The 27,427-nt window shown below is 33.4% G+C and overlaps 1 protein-coding gene and 1 long non-coding RNA gene across 5 annotated transcripts; one reads left to right on the forward strand and one right to left on the reverse strand.

The window, feature by feature from the left end:
* Positions 1–890: 890 nt before the first annotated feature.
* LOC134279569 (MAM and LDL-receptor class A domain-containing protein 1-like) lies at positions 891–23,204 on the reverse strand. Of its 4 annotated transcripts, none has more exons than XM_062761977.1 (7): positions 23,082–23,204; positions 22,465–22,632; positions 22,204–22,374; positions 7,325–7,495; positions 4,224–4,364; positions 1,184–1,326; positions 891–1,044 (listed from the first exon to the last, which is right to left on the reverse strand). In XM_062761977.1, exons 1-7 carry the CDS (start codon positions 23,143–23,145, stop codon positions 922–924), a joined length of 981 nt encoding a protein of 326 aa, XP_062617961.1. In that variant the 5' UTR covers positions 23,146–23,204; the 3' UTR covers positions 891–921. The 4 variants fall into 4 exon arrangements, with proteins under 4 accessions (XP_062617961.1, XP_062617962.1, XP_062617964.1 ...); XM_062761978.1 differs by having other exon boundaries at positions 22,465–22,629; positions 23,082–23,182; XM_062761980.1 differs by lacking the exon at positions 7,325–7,495.
* A 1,014-nt stretch (positions 23,205–24,218) lies between these two features.
* On the forward strand, positions 24,219–25,216 carry LOC134279571 (uncharacterized). The gene is made up of 2 exons (XR_009994677.1): positions 24,219–24,895; positions 25,164–25,216. It is a non-coding gene; the product is annotated as an uncharacterized LOC134279571 (long non-coding RNA).
* The last annotated feature ends 2,211 nt before the right edge of the window (positions 25,217–27,427 follow it).

Consider the following 27,427-nt stretch of genomic DNA (forward strand, 5'->3'; position numbering starts at 1 on the left):
TAATTTTTTATTATAAAAAAGCGTAAACTGACCCAAACCAGGTTATAATCGAATAATTTGGCCAAAAATTAGAGTCATTCCTTATAATTTAATTTTAAAATAATTAAACAACTGTGGGTGTAAAATTATGCTGCTTTTTATGAGTTCAAATTTGCCCTCAATAATACATCTATTAACGGAAGTTTTATGAAGCAAGGGGAGGTAATAACTGATACACAGATCTAGCAGCCATGATGTTTGTTTACATGAGGTAAGATCGAGCTACTGTTTGAAGTTAAAGGTACATTTATAAAATCTGGAATTTTCCATGAATCCCAAGGACTGGAAATGAGGGGATTGCATGGATACAGATGATTCAGCTGGTTGTCAAGGGGGTGTGTCCCCATACCAAACAAGGTTATTGAGAAATAATTTGCGTTCCTTTTTGGAAATCAACCAATGAAAGACTAGAATACAAACAAAATTAAATTATTTCACAATCACATCACTCAGTATCATTTAGTTGAACAATTCTGTTAACACACAGAATCTTGTTTTACAATATTGACAACGCTCTATGGATATTTGTTTTGTTTTTGTTTTTTTGGCTGAATCATTTTTTTGAGGTGAAGAGCTTCAAACTGTGCAGAAAGCTAGGGTTATAGCTGGATAAAAGCTATTTACATTGGTTATATTTTTGAATATTTTAGCCTGGATAAGTACTGGGACATTATTTTCGCTAGTGCATATGAGGATGTGTGCAACTTTTTCAAGTAAGTTGTTTTTTCTACTTTTTATTTACATTTCGTGTGCTACTTTCGATTCTTCCCTCGACTGTATGTTATATGGAGAGTAGAGAAAAGAGCAGATCAGATGCCCCTGTGTGTGAACTATTAGAACCTTTATATAACGTTTTTATGATTACTAGTTATGTGCCTTAAACTATGCAAAAGTGCAGACAAAGGAATAAGTGTTTTGTTTACCAGATGTGCAGTTGGTGATGGAAACGTCATCAATTGCAATGTCCCCGCGACGGTCATCGCCACGAGTCCCGGTAATTAAAATCTACACAGAAAATTATACCGCAAATAAAACTGCATTTCTCGTTATTTTTCTGCAATTTACATGTAAACATAATAATAATCTAAACATAAAAATCTTTTTTACTTAAAAAAATTCATGGATAAGGGAGGAAATGTACTACCTGGAAGCGGGAGGTCCTTGTTCCGATTTCTAGAGACCCTTTGTGCCAGGTATCCCCTTGGTTCCCAGACATAATCCATACGGGGTCTAAATTAGAAGAGCTGGCATTGACATCTTTTATTCCAACTTTCAATGAGCCTACATCTGGAAAAGTATACGTTGGGGAACATATTATTGTTTTTACTCTGTTTCCTCTTCTTATTATTATTTTTCTTCTTCCTGGGAAAATTTTGTCCACGAATGATCTTGTCAACTACACATCCGACTTAAGTGAAAACTTTTTAGGGTCAGTAGGCATGTTAATATGTAGATTTGCCGAAAGAAGGTCATTTTGCGCGCACGTGCTTGCAAGAGCGCGCACGTGCAACACGTGAAATGACCAATATAATGGATATTGCGGTAATATGACATGCTCAAAATAGCAAGATCTCACGCGCATGCACGTGCGCTTCGCTCTGATTGGCTGAAACTATAGTCTCAATATCTTTCTTGTTTTTTGTCATAATCCTTTGTAATTTTGAACATATTAGTTATTCACATTGTACATTATGAAGATCTACAACATGATATATAAGAATTTTCATGAGAGCGCACGTGCAACACGTCAAATGACCGATATTATGGATATTGCCGTAACTTTTCTATTTTTTGATGGAATTTTTTGAAACTCACAATGAAAGAATACATTAGTAGTACAGACAAGATGACATGCTTAAAATAGCACGTGCGCTTCGCTCTGATTGGCTGAAACTAAAGTCTCAATATCTTTCTTGTTTCTTTTGTGTCATAATCCTTTGAAATTTTGAACATAGTCATACATTATGAAGATCTATATGTATATAGCATGATATATAAGAATTTTCATTAAAGTATACGCATACACGTGTGCTGAAATCTGATTCCCTGAAACTTTAAATGCCTATAATTTTCTTAGTTTTCAACAAAACGGAATGAAATTTAGAATATGTATAGGTATAATGATTTTTGTACATTGGTACTGTCGAAAGTGAATGCAAGAACATGGATGCATGCACGTGCGCGTGCGAAATACGCAAAATGACCAGATATATTTGAAAAACAGTAGCATGTATAATTATAAGATTTTTTTAATTGATTCTGACCATATATGAATATGTTAATGGTTTAGACAACATGCCATGATCATTTGGCATGTGATGCACGTACAATGCTTTAAAATAACACATAGTTGATATCATTGTAACTCTTAAAATTCTTTGATGAATTCCTTCGATACTGTTCATACTTTAAAAAATGTCTTACAGGAATTATGCACAAAAAAGGACTTGGGGAGCGTTTGGGGAACATCTGTAACGGTCCCCTCTACAATTAACACTAGTTACATGTAACTTTATATTAGATATCTGCGATTTTAAAAATATAACTAAAGATACTATATATTAATTAAAGAAATTCATTTAATTTGAACATGTTGATTATACTAAAATTAAATCTACATGACGTATAGCTGTACATCCACCAACAAATTCAGAATTACTATATATTAAATTCCAAATTTTATTGATTCTTTTTGTTCTGATTGGACGAGAACAAATGCAAGAAAAAAATTACATGTCGAATTATTTTTCAATCAGATCAACCGTCTTGATCTAGCTTTTATCGTAAAAAGAAAATTCATGAAACAAACATTTGCTTTTGGTCTGTTTTCTAAATTATGCTTAAAAATACTTGAAATTAAATATAACAAAACTGTGGCATACAGAACTGACAGATGGGAATATTATGTTTAAGTATATGTTTCTATTAGATCACAAGTTTGAATTTTAAGGACTATATAAAAATTACCGACGTTCCCATAATAATAAGCAAATCAGCTCAGTTCTTCGTAGCGTTGTGATGGGAAAAAGAAACGTAATTGCCTTAATAGCATCATACTCATATTTCTACATCCTATAGTCTATTCCATCTCTAAACCAACCAGTCTTAGGGCTAATCAAAGGCTATTTTCGTTTTACAGCGTTGTCGCTAAAGCTGAACACGACTCGTAAGTGTTGGATAAATGTCGAATATATAGCTCTGTATTAAAAAACTAACAGACAGAGTGAGGTCTGTTAAGGCCGAAAACTGTCCGATATTTTTTAATACAGACTGAGATAGTCTGTTATTACGATTAATATCAGACTGCTCACAAATATCGGACTGCCACAGGTATATTTTTAGACTGCAAGAAAGAAGAAATGGCGTCACAGCAATGTTTTAAGTAGGCATACGCCATTTTCGATTTTATTTTCTACAATCCAAGTTTACTCTTCACATTCGTGTCACGGGTATCGGCGTGGAATGGCACCCGTGTTCTTGCTGGTTTCCTTGCAGTGTCTTTGTTTACATTTTATTACGTGTATCTGTGTTTGTTTGTATACTGCACTGACCTGTAAAACTTTAATTGTAAGATTCTTTGGTATCATACTTTCCTGCATCTGACGAAGTATCTGTCATTTTTGTTACTATCAAGTGCTGTATAGCATATGTCCGTCAGCAGTGGTGTCGACTGATTACAATGAAAAATGTTTGTTGTCCAAATCCTATATATAGTGTTCTTCAGATATAACGAGAACAAAAATGGCGGACACCTTCCTTTTACGAAAGGTCCTAATCCTGTGCTCTTTCCTTAAAAAAACCATGTTCTCTCGCATCAAATTTTATTTTCAAATAAAACAGGCGGTCCCAACTTTCACTTAAGCATCAACATTATTGTTATTTCCGGTTGAAGATATAAAGAAAAAACAAAACATCGGCAGAAGAACTTTATCCGAAATAGTATGTAAATTTTGCAATTTTTTGTACGTTCTCTACATAAACTCTTATGGAATCGGTGGCCATTATAGTTCCAATTTGGCCGATATGCAAATGAGCAGAATGAACATATATTTATGTGTAAACTCACACCTTTGAACTCACAAACTTAACCTAAAACGTGAGTTTCAATTTTTAATTTTTTTTCTGAAAATGCATGAGATTGGAAATATAAAACTATTTTGAGAAACTAAATGCATTGTATTTACTCTCTTCTCCGTCTCGTCCAAGCATGTGATACCAGAATTCAAAGCAGAAACCAGCTTCCATCGGATTATAGTGTGGTGACAATAGAGTAGTGTAATTCTCCGGCATTGTAGGCCTAGAAGCCTCCATGAATAGATAGTGACCTACAATCAAAATTACAAATTAAACTGCGTCTGAAATCTGGTGGTGTATCAGAAAATTATTTGTCTATTGAAATATCCGTATGATTAGCTTACTTGGGCTTTTTAGATTAAATTCTTGAACACCCCCTTATTCATATTGTGCACATTGCATTTTAAAGGCCAAAGTGAATCCAGAGTATTCATAGGAGAATATGTTTACACCCCTTGAATGGGGTACCTGTGTAAAGACGAATAATGACCCCCATAGATTAATGATCGGATCATCATTTGACGTCGGAAAATGACATTTTGCCCGTAGAAAAAGTGCCATCACCTAAAATTCTGCAGCCCCACGTGAAGAAAAATGACCCACGTAGAATAATGACCCCTTGCGAATGAAAGAGGATTAAATTTGAAATTTAAAGGACCAAAATAAAAGTAAAAATCAACAGACCTGTTGGCCAATATGCTCACTTGAGCTAAATTGGGAATAAATCGATGATATACCACTGATATACTGATCTCAGAACATTAGATAACAAGTTGTGTTAGTGAAACACTGATGCCCTCGTGTGGCAGCTTGTGTCGAGGGTTGAATTCTTTCAAATGCATTTTAAACTCCAAAGATCAAAAGGTCAAAAGTGTTAGTACCCAAAGGAAGGTCTTGTTTTGAACAAGGAATACAAGTATGAAATATGAAAGGCAATTCTAATTATTCAAAAGTTATGACCAAGGTTAAAGCTTTGAAAGGGTTGGTCAAACTGTTAGGTCAAGGTCAAAATGTCAAAAATATTTATATAAGCGGAAATTTTCTTTTTAAAATAAATACACATGTCAAGGATGAAATTAAAGCCCTAGCTCCAACTATTTAAAAGTTAAGGCCCAGGTTAAAGTGTGGTATCTTTTTGTAAAAGTAGATCAAACTCCAAGGTCAAGGTCCAGAGGTAAATTTGGTGGTACCCATGGAAAGGTCGTGTCACAAGAAATACATCTGTGAAATATGAAAACCACAGCCCCAGCCACTCCATAGTTATGGGCTAGGTAAATGTTGACAACAGGCAGACAGAAAGACAACCAGACAGACAGGACAAAAACAACATACTCCCGGGATATTCTTATCCGGGGCATAAAAATATAAATATTGCTGTTTTAAAGGTTAATGCAATGATTCAGAATTCTAATGCAATTTTTTGTAAAACATGTTTTGATTGGCTATGCACTGATGTGTAGGCAGTAAAACGAGCATTAACGAGAGTAAAAGCCTTTCATTGTGTCGTCATAATAGAGCACGCAAAAACACAATGCTCCGTGACATATTACATGTCACAAAATTGAACAAAATTAGTGATAAAAAATAAACAGAATGCATAGATTGCATTAGAATGGGAATATTTATCTTCTCTTTTGGTATTTGCGACAGTTAATGCTAATTTAACGGTCGCAAACATACGTTTTACCGGCTCCGCTTATGCATCGCCGGTAAAACTCAGTTTGCAACCGTTAAATCAGCATTAACGGTCGCAAATGCCGATTGAATTGAAACAAACTGATTATGCAGACCGTTTACATTTGCTTGAGTCCAAGCCAAACATTGTGAGAGAATCGGAGTTAACATTACCATAACCAGTATTAATTTTGCATTTGAAAGAAGAAGGTATGGTTTTAGCTTTATTGCGCCCTAAAATAGTAATGACATCAAAAAGTTTTAAAACTGGCTTAAATATTAGTTGATTATTTCCTGAAAAAATGTAAAGGAGTTAAAGATAAAAAAACCCAGCAATAATTGTTTTATTTTACAAACCAACGATTGAATTGAAACAAACTGATTAAGCAGACCGTTTACATTTGCTTGAAAGAAAATTCCATTGAAAAGCCAAACTTTTTGTGAGAGAATCGGAGTTAACATTAAAAACCATAACCAGAATTAATTTTGCATTTGAAATTTCATTTTTTAGAAAATGCAAAATTTGTATGGTAGCGATATTAAAAATATAAATGTCAGGCATAGCAACGAAAGGGTAAATGGCGCATTATTAGAGATAATTTTTTTTTAATTTTACCTTAGAAATATCTATGATGAAACGCTCAAAAGGTTTACTGATGTGAGGGATGATTTATTTATTACACTACTTTATTATATACCTAATGTGTTTCACCCAATTTTACTGTTGAATTTACGCTATCAAGTGACGTCGTGATCCGATTTTCCGGATCACCAACATGTTTTTTCTGATTCCATATCACCACTCTCTGATACTGATGACGTAGTACGCAGAAATATGACGTTATTTTTCTTGCGCATTAAAAAGTCCTTTGTAATTATGCTTTGTTTTATGGATAAATGTTATGCAATTGATCTCTAAAGTTTTCTTTTGCTATATCTTGCTAGTTATGAGGGGGTATATAATAAATTTATCATTATATCAAACTCGAGGCTTCGCGTCTCGTTAGATCTGATGATCCGCGCTTGTCAACTCGACGTGATACGACACTTCGGATCAAGTTACTGTTATAATAATATATATGTATCAAAAAAGTTGGGATATGGCAAAAAAAAGGTCAATTTTTAACGGGGGTCAACATTTTATAGAATGCACACATAAAAGAATGACATCTAGCTATGCCTCTGTTTAAATAAACAAGAGATCCATGGGCATTATAGGTCACCTGAGCATCATGCAATAACTTTCCAACAATTGAATTTGGTACACGTTTTAAATCAGAGGTCATTACATTCACAATTTTGAAAGAGGCACCATTGCTCATCATAACTATACACTTAGCATGTTTAGTGTGATTACTTAATACCCATAGGCAGAGTAGGGAAATAAAGAATGCATTGCAATTAATCGGTAATATTCAGCAAAAATCAGTAGTGCCCCCACCCCAAAGGAACCTTTGACCCTAGGTCCACACATTTCACAATTTTGGAAAACTGTCAGACCTGTGTTTTTGGTCTGGTTCAAATTTTCATATCAGACCTGTGTCTTTGTCTGGGTAAGTGTGATCTGAGCTGGGTCCAGTCCCAGTAGAGTTTTTTATCTGGGCAGCTGTAGTTCGTGACCAGTCATAATAGGAAGTGTCTGATCCATCTTGTTTCCAATCACACAAGTCCGCTGTCTCAAAATCACAAAATTTCCTTGGTTCCACATCTACAAAGTCGATTGATTTAAATCTATTTGAAAGAAAAAGTGAGCAAGCTCACATACAACACGCTCCCCCAAAGCTCAAAGTGCCGATAGTCCCAAAAAATAAAGGAAAGGGAATTTCCTGATTCATATCAAAATATTGTGTCCTAAATGTTTGCAAAGCTTGACAAAATTCTGTGCAGCGGTTTATGCCATAGGAGTTACCAAGTTTAAGAAACTAAAGCAGAAATATTTGGTGGAAAATCTATATCAAATAATTTTTCATATCAAAAATTTATATATTCAGAAAAATAAGATTTCATGAATAGCAAATATAAAAATTTTAAATTGAAAAGACCTCCAGTATGGCGACCAACGGGAAGTAACTCTTGGTCAATCGAAAACTATCTATTCAAGACATGGCCAAAAAAAATAAAGGAATTCGGATAAAGGAATCGGAATTTCATTGTAATATGCACATTTATCTCATACGAGTTGGGGACACAGCCCGTTAGATAAACTTATGCTTTAACCACGATTAGGTGCTTTAAAAATAGCACTTCCGGTTTTGACACGTGCCCTCGGTTCAAGATTTTATTTTATTGAAACTTCTTGCCTTTATAAAATGAATGATACACTTAAAGAGCAATAATGTTAAAAGCAAGAAAAAGACTCGAAGAAGTGTCTTATTTTATCAAGGTACCTGTATTGGCTACATGATGACGGATGTACCCCCACTCCCCAACCTTTTTATCTTTTTCGGAGAAAGTAACGCCTAGCAGTTAGGTTGTTGTGATACGATTCATTTATCATATTCAACAATGCTTTCTTATATTATACTAAGTAAGCTTACCTAGAAATTTAGATGTTACTTACCATGGATCAACAATGAATATACAAGAACCTTTGCTTAACACACTTTGTACTGCCACAGTACAAAGAGATACTTTTCATGATTCCTTGGGCCTTACAACTTTCAGATAGAAGTTCGCTTGGTGTAAATCCCCATCAATATGTCACATAATGTTTTCAAAGACGCAGATCGCAAAATCTCTAAATTTTGAACACGATCTTTTTTTTTCAAGGCATGCCAACATCAACGGTTCTTCGTCATCAAGTTACACGTCATCAATTTGAATTAGCGATCATTCATGTAGTTTCGCAAGGGAAGTCTCAAAATTTTGTTAAAATGAAAGTCGTTTGAGATAAATAGAACATCTATAATTGTGTGATTTGATATTGGCTTTATCCAACTCGTTGAAATGGTGTTTATTCGCTCGGCAAGCCTCCCGAATATATACACCATTTCAACTCGTTGGATGAAGCCAATATTAAATCACACAATATATATATCCTCTATCTACACACTGTGTACTAAATATCTGCAAAGTTTGATTAAATTCTGTGCAGCGGTGAAAAAGGAGTTACGATGCCAAACTTTTCATCTCTTTATTCAAGGTATTGCCAAAAATCTAAGTTGAAAAGTGCCGAATATCTCGAAAAAAATAAAGGAATCGGAATTTCCTGATAATACGCACTTTACACATTGTGTCCTAAATATCTGCAAAGTTTGATTAAATTCTGTGCAGCAGTTTATGAGGACTTGCGCTGACAATCTGTTCATCACTATATTTAAGACATAGCCAAAGATCTGAGTTGAAAATGCCGAAATGTCCGGAAAAAATAAACGAATAGGAATTTCCTGGTAATATGAACATCTACATATTGTGTCCTGAATATCTGCAAAGTTTGACTTAATTTTGTGCAGCAGTTTATGAGGAGTTGCGCTTACAAACTGTTCATCTATATATTTAAGATATGGCCAAAAATCTAAGTTGAAAAGTGCCAAAATTCCCGGAAAAAATAAAGGAATCAGCTTGAAAATGTGACGATTTTCAATGAAAATTTAACGAGAAGAGCCCTCTTGGTTAAAGATATCGTTAAAAATGTAACATTTTAGGGTAATCTCCTCTCAAAAAGTAATTAGGCTGGTTCAGCGATTGGCTAGCAAGGTATTCCACCAGGACTTTTTACTTATTTGTCCTTATAAATTCTACAATGATCGATCTTGCATTGTATTCAATCGCACATTTGTCCCCAGCCAACAGACATTTCCTACCTCCATCGCAAAAGAATTCCGTTCAGTTAAGTAATCGCGATATCAAGTATTATGTTAAGCGGTTTATGAGGAGTTCCGCTGACAAAAAAATATGACTGAAGGACTGACTGTCTGACTCATGGACGGGTCAAAAACATTATACCTCCTGCAACTTGTTGCGTGGGATATAATAATAGTATTAGTAGTGCTCCATATGAAGCAGAATTTGTGCAAAATCCTGTCACTTGCTGAGGCCTTCAATTCGACATTTAGATATGTCGACGACGTATTGTCAATTAACAATGGTAATTTCCATTCAGGACAACGTCGATATGATATATCCTGGTGAGCTTGAGATAAAAGATACCACAGAGTCTGACATATCTTTTTCATACTTGGATATTTTACTTGAAAAAAGACGTTAATGGTAATCTAACAACCAATTTATATGAAAGATGTAATGATTTTTCTATCGTAAACTTCCCTTACTTATGCAGTAATATACCTTCATCACCTGCATACGGAGTGTATATATCTCAGTTGATGCGATACGCAAGAGCATGTTCTACGTATGAACAATTTCTAAAACGAGGTAAATTATTGACAAGCAAATTGATGAAACAAGAATATCAGCAGTCTCGCTTAAAGTCATTATTTTGTAAGTTCTATGGTCGTTACAATAACCGTGTCAGCAAATACAATTTATCATTGAGTCAAATGCTGACTGACGTTTTCATACTAATTGCTAGTCCATTATTCATACACTGAATTGACAACGGATTTTCTCTTTATTTTCCCATCATGACAAGGAGCACACGGCGGGTGTGACCGGTCAGCAGGGAATGCTCACTCCTCCATGGCAACTGATCCCACCTCTGATGTTTCGGAGGTCTGTGTTTGCTCTGCTCCTATTTTGTATTGTTTTATGGACTTTGATATTGAATACTGTTCGTTATCTCCATATCCTTCGTTGAAATGAAATTGAGAAATTTTAGAGAAATGAATTTCGTTTAATATTTGGACCCAACCCGATCACAATTAAACTGATCCCGATCAAAATTAACATGAAATGAATAAAATACTAATATATTGTCTCTTTCATGTATTAATAATGAAGGAATCTATTTGATAGTCAAGTTCAATAATGTTTTAACCCTTATTAACCTAATCGGAATTATTATAGTGTTCTTGGGGAAATGTTATTCCTTTCCAATAATTTTACAAATTTGGTTGTGATCGGTTTAATTTCAATCGGGGTTGGCCAAAATAAAAAAAATAATTTCTCTAAAATTTTTCTATTTCGTTTCAATTTCATATATAAATGTGATTAACAAACATGTTCTCCCAAGTTGGGAATGGTTTTAAAAATATTTTAACCCCAAGTTTAAATTTTTTTTTCACAAATTGTGTGTTTTATTTTCATAATATTTTTTTCTCTAAAAATTTTTAATATCTATATGCTTTAATTTACATATTTTCTTAGTTAATTATGTGATGCATTCATTTACAGCAAAATTTTTACAAGAAAGTATCTAATTTTGGATGTCAATATTTTTTTAAAAATTTTATTTGAAAAAATACAAAAAATAATATAAGATAATTGAGAGATAATGTTGGCCTTTCAATGCCTAAATCATTGTTTAAAAAGATTGACTCAGAGATCTATAAAATAAAAAGTTGGAGTGGCATTACTTTTTAAACCTATCACAGAGTACGTATTAATTTATAAAATCTTAATTATTCTGTAAGATGATTATTTCAACATGTTTATACCTTTTTTAGAGGCTTAAAGCAGTTTTATATGTAATTATTGAAGCTTTCATACTGGAAACTTGTCGTCTGTTGATACATATGAATAACATGGACTTGTTTTAATTTGTACATCTATCTGTGAATTATTTGCTATGCGAAATATTGTTTTTGTTATATTTCAATTTAAAATTGTTTTCTCTATGATTAACACTACAAAAGTTATCTTGTTAATTTCTTGGTAATGCCCTTGGTATGTATATTTCTCTATTGAAATACTACTGAAATGTCAAATGTCATCCTGCATGAATTTGAGTGGCGTATAAATACACTGAAAAAAAATTAGATGTTTTGTTTAATTGTAAACTAAGTAATTAGATATGATATATCTTTTTATAAACAAAATAAGAAATGAATTATCTTCGGATCAAAAGCAAGTCGCTAGCGCAACGCTGTCCACTGTCAGCGAGGCCGAGAACTTCACTTCCGTAAACAATCTATCTGGAGCACGTGGAGAAATCGGTATAGCCACACTTCATCATCTGATACAGATATCGTCCCTCAATCATTACCATCCGACTTCTTAAGCAACTCAACTTCCTCTGCTGTTTTAACATTTGTAAGCACCTCAACGTCCTCTGCTGTTTTAACATTTGTAAGCACCTCAACTTCCGGATCCTCTGCTGTTTTAACATTTGTAAGCACCTCAACTTCCTCTGCTGTTTGAACATTTGTAGGCACCTCAACTTCCTCACTTCCTCTGCTGTTTTAACATTTGTAAGCACCTCAACTTCCTCTGCTGTTTTAACATTTGTAAGCACCTCAACTTCCTCTGCTGTTTTAACATTTGTAAGCAACTCAACTACCTCTGCGTTTTTAACATCAACACAAATCGGATTTCCTGGCCAACTCCCGGCCGTTTCATCAACCTCAACATTGCATTCAATATGGCGGTTGAGAAGTGGGCTAGGACCTATACACGTGTTTGTGCTTCCGACAACCTAAATCGTGGTCACATGCAATTTACGTTAACAAGATTACAACTAAACAATTATTAAATTTGTTTCGTGTTTTTATGGGACTATATTTTTTAATAGACTAAAGTACAATTTGACGTCATGGGGCAATGGAAAATAACATGGAATGCCTCGTGCATTTCAAATCTACTAATTTAGACGGTATTTTGATTTATTTTAAGATTGTTTCACATCAACAATAGTGGGAAACATAGGATAATTTTAGCATAACGGGCTTCTCCCGTTATGCAAATTATCCCATATTTCCCAATATTGTTGATGCCCTGGCATAGTCTCCTAACTAGACAGTGAGTCCTCAAACAAGTTTTTTTTTGGAATATTTTTGATGGCTTTGACCTAATATTAGTGGTTTAATACTTCTTATTCACATGCTGCAAAATTTTATTTCTATGGAAGCCATTTAGTGTCATAAGTCCCTTTTACAATTGTTGCAATTATCCTTAGTAATTTCTGTTACATATGTAACTATGTTACAGTTATTAAACAATTATTTCGGGAATCATGGGATATTCTGATCGGTGGTCACGCCCATCAGAATGTCACGTCATACCAAAACTAATTGTTAAATAAGGAAATTGTATCATGTCAATCATCGGCCACATGACCTTTAGTTTTAATTCTACCCAAATATCAATTATTTTTTTCCATTTCACTTGCAATCTGCTAAGTGACAAGACGGATATTAATTTAGCAAGAATTCCCACATTGAGGAACCATTCGAAATTTTTCAGTGGCTGTGAACAAAGTCGAGAAGCAAGACGACTTTGTGTATGTTTGTGTGCTTTTTAATGTTTTCTCAAAACTTTCAGTGCACAGGACTTTGTGTTTATACGGATTTACTGCCCCAAAACCCATTGATTTCAATTTGCAGGAACACTAAGATATAAGTAATTTTTTAACTTAGATTATCTGGATTTGAAATCGTCGTTCAACGAAACTCCCAGGGCAAGTACCCGTTTTGTTACAGTTTTATCAAAAATTAAAACAACCATAGTAAAATATGTTTCAAACATTGTTTTATTCATTTTTCATGCAAACTGACTTTGAAATTCAATCTGCTTATATGCACAATTAATTGACCGTGATCAGACAGAAAAAATAATACCTAACAGCTTTTTCATCAGATTGTAGCAAATCAAACTTTAAATCCAACAGCTAGAGCATGTTACTTTGAATTGAAAAAAAATGCTACAGATCTGTACACATAAATCTATTTTATATATACAATATTTTTTTTTGAAAAAATACCGGGACGAGGGGAGGAGGGGGTGGCAGTAAAATGTCTAGGTATATAGCAAAAATCTCTTGTTGGGTGGAGGTGGTTTAATTGTATCAGCTTCGCTTGCTTTCATTTCAGTTACTCGGTTATAATTAAAATGACAGTAAATATTCAGAAGTTCGAAAGAAGTAGAGGGAGCCCCCCCCCCCTTCGTCGTCAAATTACGTGCGAAGCATGATCGTTCAAATTCCCTCGTTGAAATCAATACAGTGGTATTTAATATCTTCTTAGCTTGCTATCATTTTAATTTTTGATAAAACTGTAACAAAACGCGTACTTGCTCAGGGAGTTTCGTTAAATGACGATTTCAAATCCAGTTAATCCAAGTTAAAAATTACTTATATCTAAGTGTTCCTGCAAATTGAAATCAATGGGTTTTGGGGCAGTAAATCCGTATAAACACAAAGTCCTGTGCACTGAAAATTTGAGAATATTAAAAAGCACACACACAAAAGTTGTCTTGCTTCTCGACTTTGTTCACAGCCACTGAAAAATTTCGAATGGATCCTCAATGTGGGAATTCTTGCTAAATTAATACCCATCTTGTCTCTTAGCTTAATGCAAGTGAAAAGGAAAAAAATATTGTCAATTTGGGTTGAACTAAAACTAAAGGTCATGTGGCCGATGATTAACATAATACAAGTTCCTTATTGAAGGATATTGAGATAACAAACAATATTCAAAATCAAAGTCAATAAAACAATACAAAATAGGAGCAGAGCAAACATGGACCTCCAAAAAATCAGAGGTGGGATCAGGTGCCAAGGAGGAGTGAGCATCCCCTGGCAAACGGTCACACCCGCAGTGTGCTCCTGGTCATATTCGGAAAAATAAATCCTTCGTCAATTCAGTGTATAAATAATGGACTATCATTTAGTATGGAAAACTTCAACCCACAATTGACTCAATGATAACATGTATTTGCTGACGAGGTAGACCATAGAACTAACGAAATGATGACTTGAAACGAGACTGCTGATAGTCTTGTTTCATCATTCGACCATAGAACTTACGAAATGATGACTTTAAACGAGACTGCTGATAGTCTTGTTTCATCAACTTGTTTGTAAATAATTTACCTCGTTTAAGAAATTGTTCATACGTAGAGCATGCTCTAGCGTATCGAATCAACTGAGATATGCAAACTTCGTATGCAGGTGATGAAGGTATATTGCTGCATAGGTAAGGGAAGTTTACGATAGAAAAGTTAAAGTCATCACTTTTATCATAGAACTTGTTTGTTAGATTACCATTAGTGTCCCTTTCAAGTAAAATACCCAAGTATGGAACAGATGTGTTGGACTCTGTAGAATCATTTATCTCAAGCTCACCAGGAATGGAAATTACTATTGTTAATTGACAATACGTCGTCAATATATCTAAATGTCGAGTTGAAGGCATCTTCGCTAGCCAAGGGTTTCTGATACGCTACTCTTCTCATAAACCCTTGGCATACGGTGAAGTCAAAAGACGGGATTATTTTCGTCACGTGATCTTGAATCTATCAGGTACGCACAGATTGCGTCATCGACAGAAATAAAGACGCATGTTTAAAAAAAATAAATCAAAGTTTTTTCAAGAATATTTTAGAAGCAATTAATAGCATCTATTTGTGAATACAAAATAGATGCCTTTATTTTACGAGAAAAGTATATTTGAAGGGACCTATAAACTAGTTTATAGGTCCCAAGTATTTGTTATTTGAACGTTGGCTTTTAAGGGATCGGGTTCGGTTGACACATCAAGTGTAGTATATAAAAGGTCGGGTTTGATCTTCACATTCCTTTCTCCTGAACCTTTCGAAGGTAAAGACGCATAACAATTGCTTGCAATAAAATACATGAAATTTTGTTTTGTAACTTTAAAATTTGTATGATTTTTCATTTATACATTGTTCTCAACCATTTTAACGCTATTATTACTATTGATGTGCATTAATTATGACGGATGAGATTGGATTCAAACACTTTACAAAGCAGACGACGCGCACGCGGTTATACTAAAAAATCGTTTACTTATACCTTTGTATTGTTTTACACTGATGTAATGTTGGTTATTAACATTAATAACTCTCTTTTTGTTTCATACTGCTTCGAAACCCGGCAAAAGCAAAATAGAATAGGCCCTATGCATGTGAACAACAATAAGGAAACTCGGTCGGAACTTCTCGTGGACATGGACCCAAATACAAGACTACAAGTCAAAGAAAGGCATTGAAAATTATCTTCAAATCGTTTGGAAAACCAGACATTGAAATAAGTATAATCACAGATTAACAGTCCAGTATATCAGGTACATCAATCACCTTTGTATTGCATTAATTAGTTGAGTGTGTATACATGTATACTTGAATTGTCTTTTCCACTGTAGATTGACACCAAATTATAAGCAATGTCTGCCAGCATAGCTTTTGATGTTGCTTCTATAACTATTTGTTTAAGAAATGTTAACTTTCAAGATTAGAGGGAGAAAAAAAAATGACTTTGAAAAAGAATTTTAAAAGAGAAGAGGGGGGGGGGGCTAACTGGAAAAAAACTAAGTACCAGAAATCAAGCGGCAAACAAAATGAAATTAAATATAACAACCAGTAAATCAAAAATTAGGTTGCAATAAAATAATCTCCCAAAAATAGCTGCAGGTCTACAGTCAAATCATAAAATTTTACATTGATATCTCTCAAAATAGGACTTGCAGTTGCCTGAAAATTGTTTAAAACTACGGTCAAAATAACCCAATAGATTGTTTTGATATGCTCTTGTAATGTTAGGTGCAGATAATACAGCAGCTTAATTTTTTCATATGTAACATAAGAAGAATGTTTCAGACCCATTGCACATTTTCATTAAATTTCTGTTTGTGAGATTATATTCAATTTTTCTTTTATAGATATTCAGGTATGTAATGTAAACAGTTGCAACGTTTTGTTTGATTGTAGGAATAGAATTTGGTGAGTCTTTTAAATCCAAGGAATATTAGGCATTACATAAAGCATGGCTAAGAACTAATTGGCTTAATGCATTATCTAAAATATGGCTATAAAAAAAAAATTAGGCATTATGATTGATTTCACTGATATCACCATTGCCGGTGAAGGGCTGCAAATTTAGGCCTATGCTCGGCACTCATGGCCATTGAGCAGGGAGGGATCTTTATCGTGCCACACCTGCTGCGACACGGGGCCTCGGTTTATACTGTCTCATCCGAAGGACTGCCCCATTTAGTCGCCTTTTACGACAAGCAAGGGGGTACTGAGGACCTATTCTAACCCGGATCCCCATGGGGCATTATGATAATATGGCTGAAAACTACTAGGCATGACGTACAACATGGCTCAACCTGGCTCAGAACTATTATTAGGCATTACTTACAACATGGCTCAGAATTATTAGGCATTACTTACAGCCTGACTCAGAACTGTTAGGCATTTCAACATGGCTCAAAACTATTAGGCATTAATGCCTACATTTTTCAGGCTGACATAGTATATATCTCAAGTTTGTTATGAATGTAAATAAAAAGGAGAATGAAGTACATATCTTTTTCCAGAGTAGTTTTGTGATAGTTATTTAAATGCACCTAATTTTCCAAGAGTTTAGTTCTTGGTATTCATGAAATATTACTATCTAATGTTGTGAAAGCCCCATGATATGTATAAGGCAAGCGATAGGATCAATTGCATATCATAAATTTTATAGATTTACACTGAAATTGGGCATCCTACTCATTATAGTTGACTTCAAGAAGAAAAGAGATCTAAATTTGGGGTCGGGGAGCAATGATCCTCTGGAAAATGCCTTTCTCAAGTCTGTTTTTGTTGGAGCTTTCTGGTCATTGATAGTATTTTTTAGTTATTCAATTGGAAACAAAATGATCATTGAAATATAGTAATACAAAGGTGAAAATGAGAAAGGGGGTGGGGGCATCTTCATTGTTAAACAACATAATGTATCAATTCTTATTAATTCTTGAATGAAAAGGAAAATACAAATTACTTATATATAACCATAAACCATCCATTGCCTAAGACTGGAATTACTAGGATAGTTTTGTTTTGATCCAATAAAGTGGAAATGAAAGGTTGGAAATTGCAATATGTAATCCAAGAAATGTTAAGAATGTTTTGTAATCATTTATAAATGAATATATTTTGGTTTTTAATAATTAAAGGAAAAAAGGAATAGTCAAATCTCATTTTCTTAAACTTTGGGATTAGGAAAAGCTTTCAGTAGAGATATTGGATATTTGAGATGTAGGTAGACATGACCTTCCAGATCAGTTTAGGTTACTTAAGATATTAGTGTTAGAAATACCAAGTTAAATTACAATTACTTCTAGAATCCAAGTTAACTTATAATATATGCAACAGAATATATGTTGCAAATAAACTTATTTAAACTATTTGGTTATATTTACACACAAGAAGTGACACAATTAAGCAGGTTCCTTAAATCCCTAACAATGTATCAATTAATTTTCAAAAGAGTTCTCACAGAAAGTTTATATGTTTTTGGATTTTTATACAGATTGCTTAACCTTGAATGTGCATTTTACTTCATTTTTAAGATGTTTGGGCTATTAAAGTTCCTCACAGGGTGCTTTTATTTTGTAACTCTGTTCTTATTATGTGGACTTTAAAACTTAAGACTGTGCATTGTCCCTTGGGCTTGCATTTAAAACGAATTTCACTTGGTGTATGTTTTTTAATCAAAATACTATTAAGAAGGATCAAGCACATATTGATAGCAGTACATGTGATACGTGTATTCAGGCTCATTGCATATTATAAATAAATAAATAAAATAAAATATTTCCATTTGATGTAATTCATAATCAAGCATCAATACCTTTAAGAATTTTAGACTTTGCTTTGCATTTTGGGCTACACAGTGGAAGAATGTTGTCATATAGAGCGGTAGAGCTCAGATGCACATACATGTATCACAGGCATTAATAATATACTGACACGCAAAAGAAACGCAACACCCTACTTTAGGGGGAAATAATTATGTAATGTAGAGAATTTTGTATCTTAAGATTATGGATATCTTCATATTGGTAAATATCGGTAATATAACGGTTGAACGATTTTCGTACAATAACCGGAAGTCAAGTTTGAGTCTGCTTAACAAAAATCAAAAATTGCATGTTTAACAAAACATTTGGCAATATTATGGAGTTTTAAGGGTTTGTACTGTTAATCTTAAGTAATGCAGCAATATTTAAAATAAAATCTCGTTTCGTTTCCCGTAACGATGCTAAGGCTTCTCAAAAATGGCTTAAGTACGCATTTCCATTGCTCTAACTGGAAAATTTCAACGTTAAGGTGATGGAGAGTTGATGATGCAAAAATAAACTGCATTACGCCTCAACGGGGTCTTATGTATCATATGCAAAAATGATAGTCCTTGGACCGGAAGTCCAAGGGTTACTACAATGCGCTAAGTTAGAGAAAATTCGACCTAATCATCTGAAAAACAGGCATTTAAAAATGGCAAAGAATAATTCCTTCGCTCAGATCTCGATATTGATTAACCTATTGTATCATAGAAATTAAGCTGCAATTGTTGTTTAGGGCAGTCTTGAACGTTGTAATTAAATGAAAAGGAGGGGGTGTTTTAACAGTCATATGTTACTCAGTTAAGTTAAAAGATAAACATTTAACATTTTTATCAAATCTCTGATGGTCTGAAAATTGAGTTTAGCCTTAATGTTTTCATTTTTGAAAATCATTAGATAAAAAATTCAACTATTTGTAGATTACTGATTGTTGCGTTTCTCTTGCGTGTCAGTATATTTATTGAAAGAATCTATGTAAGAGGGAAGGGACTTAGTCAATTAGCACATAAATAAGATTAGTCAAGTACACAAGTATTGCAAGCATGGGTAATGAAATTGCAGCCAAAAAATCCTAGTTTAAAAATGGTATCTATAAGGTGCCAAATATCTTCCTGGCAGCTTAACTGGTAAGTATGATATACAAATTGGAATACTAGTAAATTTGTTACATGTTTCAGCTAATGTATCTTTTGTAGGAATATCATTAAACAAGACCAGTATGCTTCCAAAATGTTAGTATTGTCTTTTACAGGCATTTGTAACCATCACTAAATAGTGTTGTACCTTCTTGTAATTGAATATGATTAAGAATTTCAAATTGCTCTGCTTCAGTTGGCTAATTAGAGAGTGAATGAGTCGTCTTCGGAGATATAAAATTTGGGTTTTTCAAACAGCAGGACATGGCTTTCCTAGCAATTTTTAAACAGGAATTATGATATAGGTAGTTCTCTTGAGTGAAACTCCCCCTATTTGGTTTTAAAAAAACCCAGATCTTTAATTTTGATTAACTACAACCATTTGCATCTAACTTGCCTTGAATAATGGAGAAACAAAAAATTATGGTGGTAAAGAGCATTGCAAAGTTGCTCAGACATTAATGTTTAGAAGGAATTAATAGACAGGTAAGTTTCTACAAGACAAAGCTTTATTAGGCATTGAGGAACTAGGCGAGATACATCACATTTGGTAAAAAATTGATTGCCTTATGTGTTGTAAAACCTTTTCTAAATTGAGGGAAATTCAAAATACTTTAGTCTAAGTCTGCTGAAGGATATGCACATCTAGGAATCAAGATGTATGCAAGGATCTAGTTGGGAAGGGGGGTCTTGGCAGTATTGGTCGTGGTCCAGTTGACTTGCTTTGCTTCCCCCCAATGTGTGGGGTGACTGCAAGCTGTGCCAACTTGCAGCCATGTGGCGTCTGCGCACACCAAGTCAACTGATAACTGAATGTTTGTGTGAAACTTGTAATAAACTGTCACCTTGTTGAAATGCTAATGCTAGGGTAAACTAAGCTAATAAGCTTACTCTTGGTGACAGTAATATATACTTTAGAACTGTACTACATCGTACAGGTTTGAAATATGAAAAATGTTGATATTTGAAGTTTGAGATGTTTGATCTATGAAGTTTGAGATATTAATGATATATGATATACAAGATTTGATAAAATAAGTTGATGTGCTTGATATTTGGAATTTGAGATATGACTTATTGATTGATTGAATGATTGATTGATTGATTGATTTGATTTGAACAATTTGTATGTGTGCTGACCCTCCGCGGTTAACCCGGGACGGTTAGAAAAAAGAAACACACATTGTTGATGTTTGAATTTGGTGGGTTCGCCCAATTGAAATGGCGTCCCACAATTTTATACTGTGCCACGGCCAATACTCGCCACAATAAATAAATATAAATTCTATATTGAGTTTTGTGTCATTTTTCTCTTTATAAATAATTGAGTAATATTTATTTATTACTTATAGTACAAATCGGAAGCTCCAATATAGATTCTTAATCACATACCCCGGTATTTAGAAGATATTGGATGACACCATAGCTATTCATAGAATTGCATGTTATCTTACGGATCGTTATTTACTTGCGTTTTTCAGTTCCGATGTTAAAGAGTCAAGAAGTATCGTCATTTACAAAAAACAATTGATGATTGGTCGACAGGTGTGTACTGAAATCCAATGAGAACTCTGGAAAAAAACCCCGATTTTTATGAACACCGTATGCCAAGGGTTTATGAGGAGAGTAGCGTATCAGAAACCCTTGGCTAGCGAAGATGAGTTGAAGGCCACAGCAAGTCTTTTCTTCTTTTCACGCATAAGATTTTGCACAAATTCTGCTTCATATGAAAACAAAAATAAATCTGCTAATAGCGCAAACTCTTCACCGCCCATCATAATATCTCGTGATGCCCCAAGTAATTTTTCAGTAACTGTAACATATTCCACCATTTAGTATCGGAATGGCTGAACAGTGAAATACCGTTACCTGATTTATATTTATCGAGAGAGCATTTAAAAACACAAACGTCATGTAGGGGTCGTGTTACAAGTCATTTAGAATTCTCTTTTTCTACTTTATCGGAGATACTGTAAAATCACATATTTTCATGGTGTCAAATTTTCGTGGTTTAAGGAAAAACTCCTGGTTCGTGGGGATTATATTTCGTGGATGTAGAATTATTGAGTAGTAATGTATGTCACATTTTACATTTCCTGGTGAGCATGAATTCGTGGGTCTATTCACGCCTCGAAAACAACGAAAATTAAACCCCTACGAAAATTTGTGATTCCACAGTATAGGGCGGGGCCAGGCTCGAACTGTTGCTCTCACTTTAAGCCCCGCCCTGTCTATCTGAATCTGCAGAATTTGAGTACTCTAAATATAACTAGTATGCTTACGTTATATAAGTCCTTAGAACACTTTGCAAAAAATGTTGGGTATTGATTATATAGAGAAAAACTGACAGGAAGCATAATAAATACATTGTATATATACCAAGGAGACGAGAAAGATCACCCCCCCCCTTCCCCCCTCATCCGCCACGAAATAGGATTTTCGAGTTTTGACAGCTCGTCTATTCTTTTGATCCGATTTTTAAAAACTGTTGCTATGGGTCTGCATGTATAACAATTTATACGTGAAAAAAGCAAACCTAATTGAATATTTTGATAAAATTTCCATTTCTGAATGTAATATAAATATAAATGACTTACATATGCATTGTGGTATTTCACCTCTCCACTTAGACCCATCACAATACAAAGTACTATTTCCAGTTAACGTTAAGCCAGGCTTGCAGGAATACATCAAAAGTCCGTTCTTTAGCTTTGAGGTTATCATCATATCTTTAGTTTTCTTTAAATTTGGGCATTTTTCACCTTCCGCTACAATAGATCAAGATGAAATAAAATTGTGCATTTATAGTGAAAAACGTAATTGAAGAGGTAAAAATTCATTCATTATCGAAAACATACCAACGCAGACAGGCGCGGGGAAACTCCATTCTTCATTTCTACAGACAGCCACTTTCGCCCCGTAAAGCTGGAATCCTCTCTTACAGCGAAATCTAACAATACGACCCTTAATTCGTAACCTAGCACTTCCATTTTCAAGTACTAGTGTTTTGCAATTATGAAATTCTGCTGTAAAACAAATAGTTGTGAGAGCTGGTCATATATTTTTAAACTTGTATGTAACTAGTACTTATTATTTTTCACGTTTATCTAAAATAATGTACATGTAAATGGAAAGCATAAATATATTTTATTTGTCCCAGATTCTCAGAAAATTTACGCCACTTACTTGAGTGTTAGAAATAATAATAATAAAAAAAAGATAATTAAGGTCGACCTGGAATAAAAAAAATATAAGAAATACCCTGGTACATATTTCAAGAAAAGTAAGCTGAAAGTCTAAAATAAAATTCCCAACTCAGTGAATTTTAAATTCTTGAAAAGGAGAAATGTCTTGACAAAAATAATATGAAACCACTTTTCTGTTACCACCAGGGATTCTTAAGAAAAAAAATCAATTCAGAACAATTTTATATTTTAAAACTATCAAATCAAAGAAAGGTCAATTTAAAACTTACCTCCTTCGAAAATTTCGGTTACAAGGTATAAAGTTTGTATAATTCCAATGTAAGGGATTTTCATATTTTTATACCGTAGTTTGCAACTTCATTAAAAAAAAAATCAAAGTACAGTCATACGTAAGTACACAACCGGAAGTAGCAAATTAAAGAACGATGAATTTTAGATGGGGATTCAGCCTTTAAGTAGCAATTAAGCATTTTGACATCTCGCTTTTTAGGACACAGTCTCGATTTGCGACAGGAAAGAGACCATAAGAAAATAAACAACGTTTATATATGTTTTATGGGAATAATTCAGCTGCTTTCAGCTTTACCTATTGACTAGGCAAGAGATAAGCATCAGTGACATCCATTCATCTTTTATTTCCTCTATAAAGAGATACAGAATTAAATTAATATGTCCAATTCATATAATGTTTTCAAACAAATCATAAGCATAAAGTGAAAGATTGTATACAAATGTCACATTTACTCTACAGAAGCTGTATGTATGGCACTTATGTATGGCACGCCAAAGTCACAAAAATGAACTAATCATAGTTTCACAGTCGATAAACTAGGTTTATCGGTTGTAAACTATAGTTTACGGTCTGTAAACTATAGTTAACAAAGTTAATCTATATTTTACATCTGTAAACTATAGTTAACGCGATAATCTATGTTTCACAACCGTAAACTATACTTAACACCAAAAACAATCATTTACGATTGCAAAACATAGATTATCTGATAAATACAGTTTCACGATTGTAAACTATGGTTTACAACTCTTAACTATAGTTAACGATCGTAAATTATAGTTTACAGACGTGAATCTATGTTTGTCAACAAAACCTATTGTTAACGTTTTATTAGAGACAGATAAAGATTAGCATTCGTAAACCTTAGTTAACAACCGTTAAATATAGTTTTACAGATGAAAACTATACTTAACGAATTGTAAACTATAGTTTACGATTTGTGAACTATAGTTTACAGTCGATAAACCCAGTTTATCAATTGTGAAACTATGTTTAGCAAGCCAAATTCATAAAAATGAGCTAATCATAGTTTCACAGTCGATGAACTAGGTTTATCGGTTGTAAACTATAGTTTACGGTCTGTAAACTATAGTTAACAACGTTAATCTATATGTAAGAGTGATGATTTATTAATTAATTTCTAATTAATTAATAAATATCAGATTATTTTGTATTCTATTTGTATATATTTTTATTTCAGCTTATTAGATAAGTGTATGGCCATTCAGGTGTAACAGATAGTGCTACCCTGTTATTTGCCTTTAGGGTTATAATTAAGGTCCTGGCCATAAGTTATATAAGTCATTTGTTTCTATTGGGTTTTAGTTTTGTGTTCTTGTGTTTTATTGGTTTGTCAAATTCCCTCCAAAGTGTTCTTGGTCTTTCTGGTCACTCTTTGTCCAGATTGTTTGTAGAGAGATTCCATTGATTTTGTTCATGACAAATTTGACATTCTGACTGAGACTCTCTTCATCTTCTGGTAAGTTAATATTTATTTACTAACTTTAACATATCTTTAATATATATTTTATTAAATGTCAAATCTGTAATTCTTGCAATATTAATTTCCATAGCACTTTTGCACAGTAAGAGAGATTTTGGAAGTCAGATTTTTACTTAGTTATTAGCAGTAAAGTTAGGGTATTTTATGATCTAGATAATATGAACATGTGTTTTATGATCAGAGAATTATATAAGGTTTATGATAATTTAAAGTTATCATCTGGACTCCCAGCCTTGTACTACTTGTATGATATTTAACCATGGGAGCTTGCCTATTCCCTCAGAATGGTATGCTATTGTTTTTATGATATATTGTTTATAAGTAAAAGGTACATAATGTCTATGAAGATATTATAGCTTTAATAGTAATATATATTTTTTGTTGTAAAGTATTTTAATTATGTGCACAAAGTGTAAATTCTAAGGGAGTATTGTATTATGTCAAGATGTGTAATGAATGTAAGAGTTACCTCCCTTTATGCAGCATTCTGTATAATATTGAATTGTGCATTAATGATTTTATGATTTTACTCAGTATTGGTATTATTTATTTCAGGGCAATAGTGAATATATTTATTTCTGCCACCATTAATAAACAGTACGAACCCTGACAGGTGTTTTCGTTATTTGCAATACCACAAGCCTGTTACATATATTTTACATTTGTAAACTATAGTTAACGCGATAATGTATGTTTCACAACCATAAATTATACTTAACACCAAAAACAATCATTTGCGATCGCAAAACATAGATTACATGTATCTGATAAATACAGTTTCACGATTTGTAAACTATGGTTTACAACTCTTAACTATAGTTAACGATCGTAAATTATAGTTTACATACGTGAATCTATGTTTATCAACAAAATCTATTGTTAAGTTTTATTACAGACAGATAAACTTAGATTAGCATTAGTAAACTATAGTTAACAACCGTTAAATATAGTTTTACAGATGAAAACTATACTTAATCAACGAATCGTTAGCTATAGTTTACGGTTTGTAAAATAGTTTACAGTCGATAAACCTAGTTTATCAATTGTGAAACTAGGTTTAGATCATTTTTGTGAATTTGGCGTGCTATATGAAACATAGATTATCGCGTGAACTATGGTTTACAGATGTAAAATATAGATTAACGTTGTTAACTACAGTTTACCGTCCGTAAACTATAGTTTACAACCGATAAACCTAGTTTATCGACTGTGAAACTATGTTTTGCTCATTTTTGTGAATTTGGCGTGCCATATATATGCACGAGAGCGCTGCACATAGCCTTTGGTATTGTGCGCATGCACAAACTAACAGTTTCGAGTTCAGAATCCCGAAGTTTCTTACCTGAGATAATGATGAAAACGTTTGAGGTTTGCGCCACAGGACAATCAGAAAAGGTCCGTCTCACAAGGACCACACATTACTGTTCCAAGGCCAATATCAAATGAATTATTAGTTGTGTTCCACAATTCATTGTGACGTTACGTGACAGAAAATGTTTAAATCTTTTTTTAAAAAAACTTGTCAACAACGCCTATGGGCCTCAATGCTGTCCTTAGTCGCTTTGGCAGATTTATGAAAAATATAGGAAACAATCAATCCAAATTAATTGCTTACATTCTAAAAATATTTTAGAGACCTAATTTTCCTTACGAAAGCTTTATTGATTAACCTTATGATAATCCAACTTTAATAACTTCACTAATCTTGAAGGATGAGTGCAATTAAGCTATGAGAGTTTGGTCCCGTTGTTTTGCGAAAAATAAAATTCCGAAGTTAATGAACTAATTGTTTTTAGAGGTAATGTATAATACAATGTCTTTAGAGCATGTTTTGCATGGTATGGTAAACTGATCAAAGGTCGAACACCTGACATATATCAACAACCTCTTTCATTCGATGTTTTACAAGTCATTTGGTAAACATCGAGGTTCATCGAGAAGTTCGTTTCAATCATTTTTGAACTTGTTTGAAAATGTAAAATGCCTGAAACCTTTCATCAAGGAAAATTCCCAAGGGATGAAATTTGATTACTACTAGTCGAAAGCATAATATTCGACTACAAGTCTAACGACTAGATATTGAGTCAGACGTGTTGATTCAGAGTCAAACATATCTTAATGGGGGAAAATCACAGGCTTAATTAATTTTTTTCAATTGAGTTAGTCCAAATGTATCATATAAAACTAGATGTATTGATTAAAACTATTTTTAAAATATCTGGATTATATCAGGTAAATGCTTTCATTTAAAATAATAAGATTCCTCTGCAATATAATGTTTATCCAATTTTAATTATGGTGACAGTTTAATGTTTGTTAGGCGCTTATAGACTACATTAGTGTGTCGAATAGGTGATATCGCTTTTTGCCAGTTAATACCAAAATGGCACCTCATAATTTTTTATTTTCTTTCAGGCAAACTTTATTTTAAGTATATTCAATACGCAAGTCTCTTTCGTTGAGTAGGGGAGTTTAGTTGCGCGTAAACAGACAGGTGGGACAGATATTCATATATTGAAGAGGGAAGAGATATAGTAATAAAGTGGTAACCTTTGAAGATATCAAGTTAAAGAACGTAGAAAAAATATTGAACAAGACAATAATTCCAAAATGTCAAGAAAAATGGGAAAATATTTATCAAAATAACATACAGTGGGACCTAGTTTGGAACAGTATTTCAAAATTGAAAGTTAAAAATAAAATTCAAGAATTCCAATGGAAATGCGTGCATAACATATTGTATACTGAAGATAAATTATGTAAAATCGGACTATCCAATGGTTTATGCAACTTGTGTAAAAATCATAAAGAAAATCAAC

Source organism: Saccostrea cucullata, unplaced genomic scaffold (genome assembly GCF_032062105.1).
Source record: "Saccostrea cucullata isolate Sc308-1 unplaced genomic scaffold, CSIRO_AGI_Scuc_v1 ctg14343, whole genome shotgun sequence".
In the NCBI taxonomy this organism is placed as follows: Eukaryota; Metazoa; Mollusca; class Bivalvia; order Ostreida; family Ostreidae; genus Saccostrea; species Saccostrea cuccullata.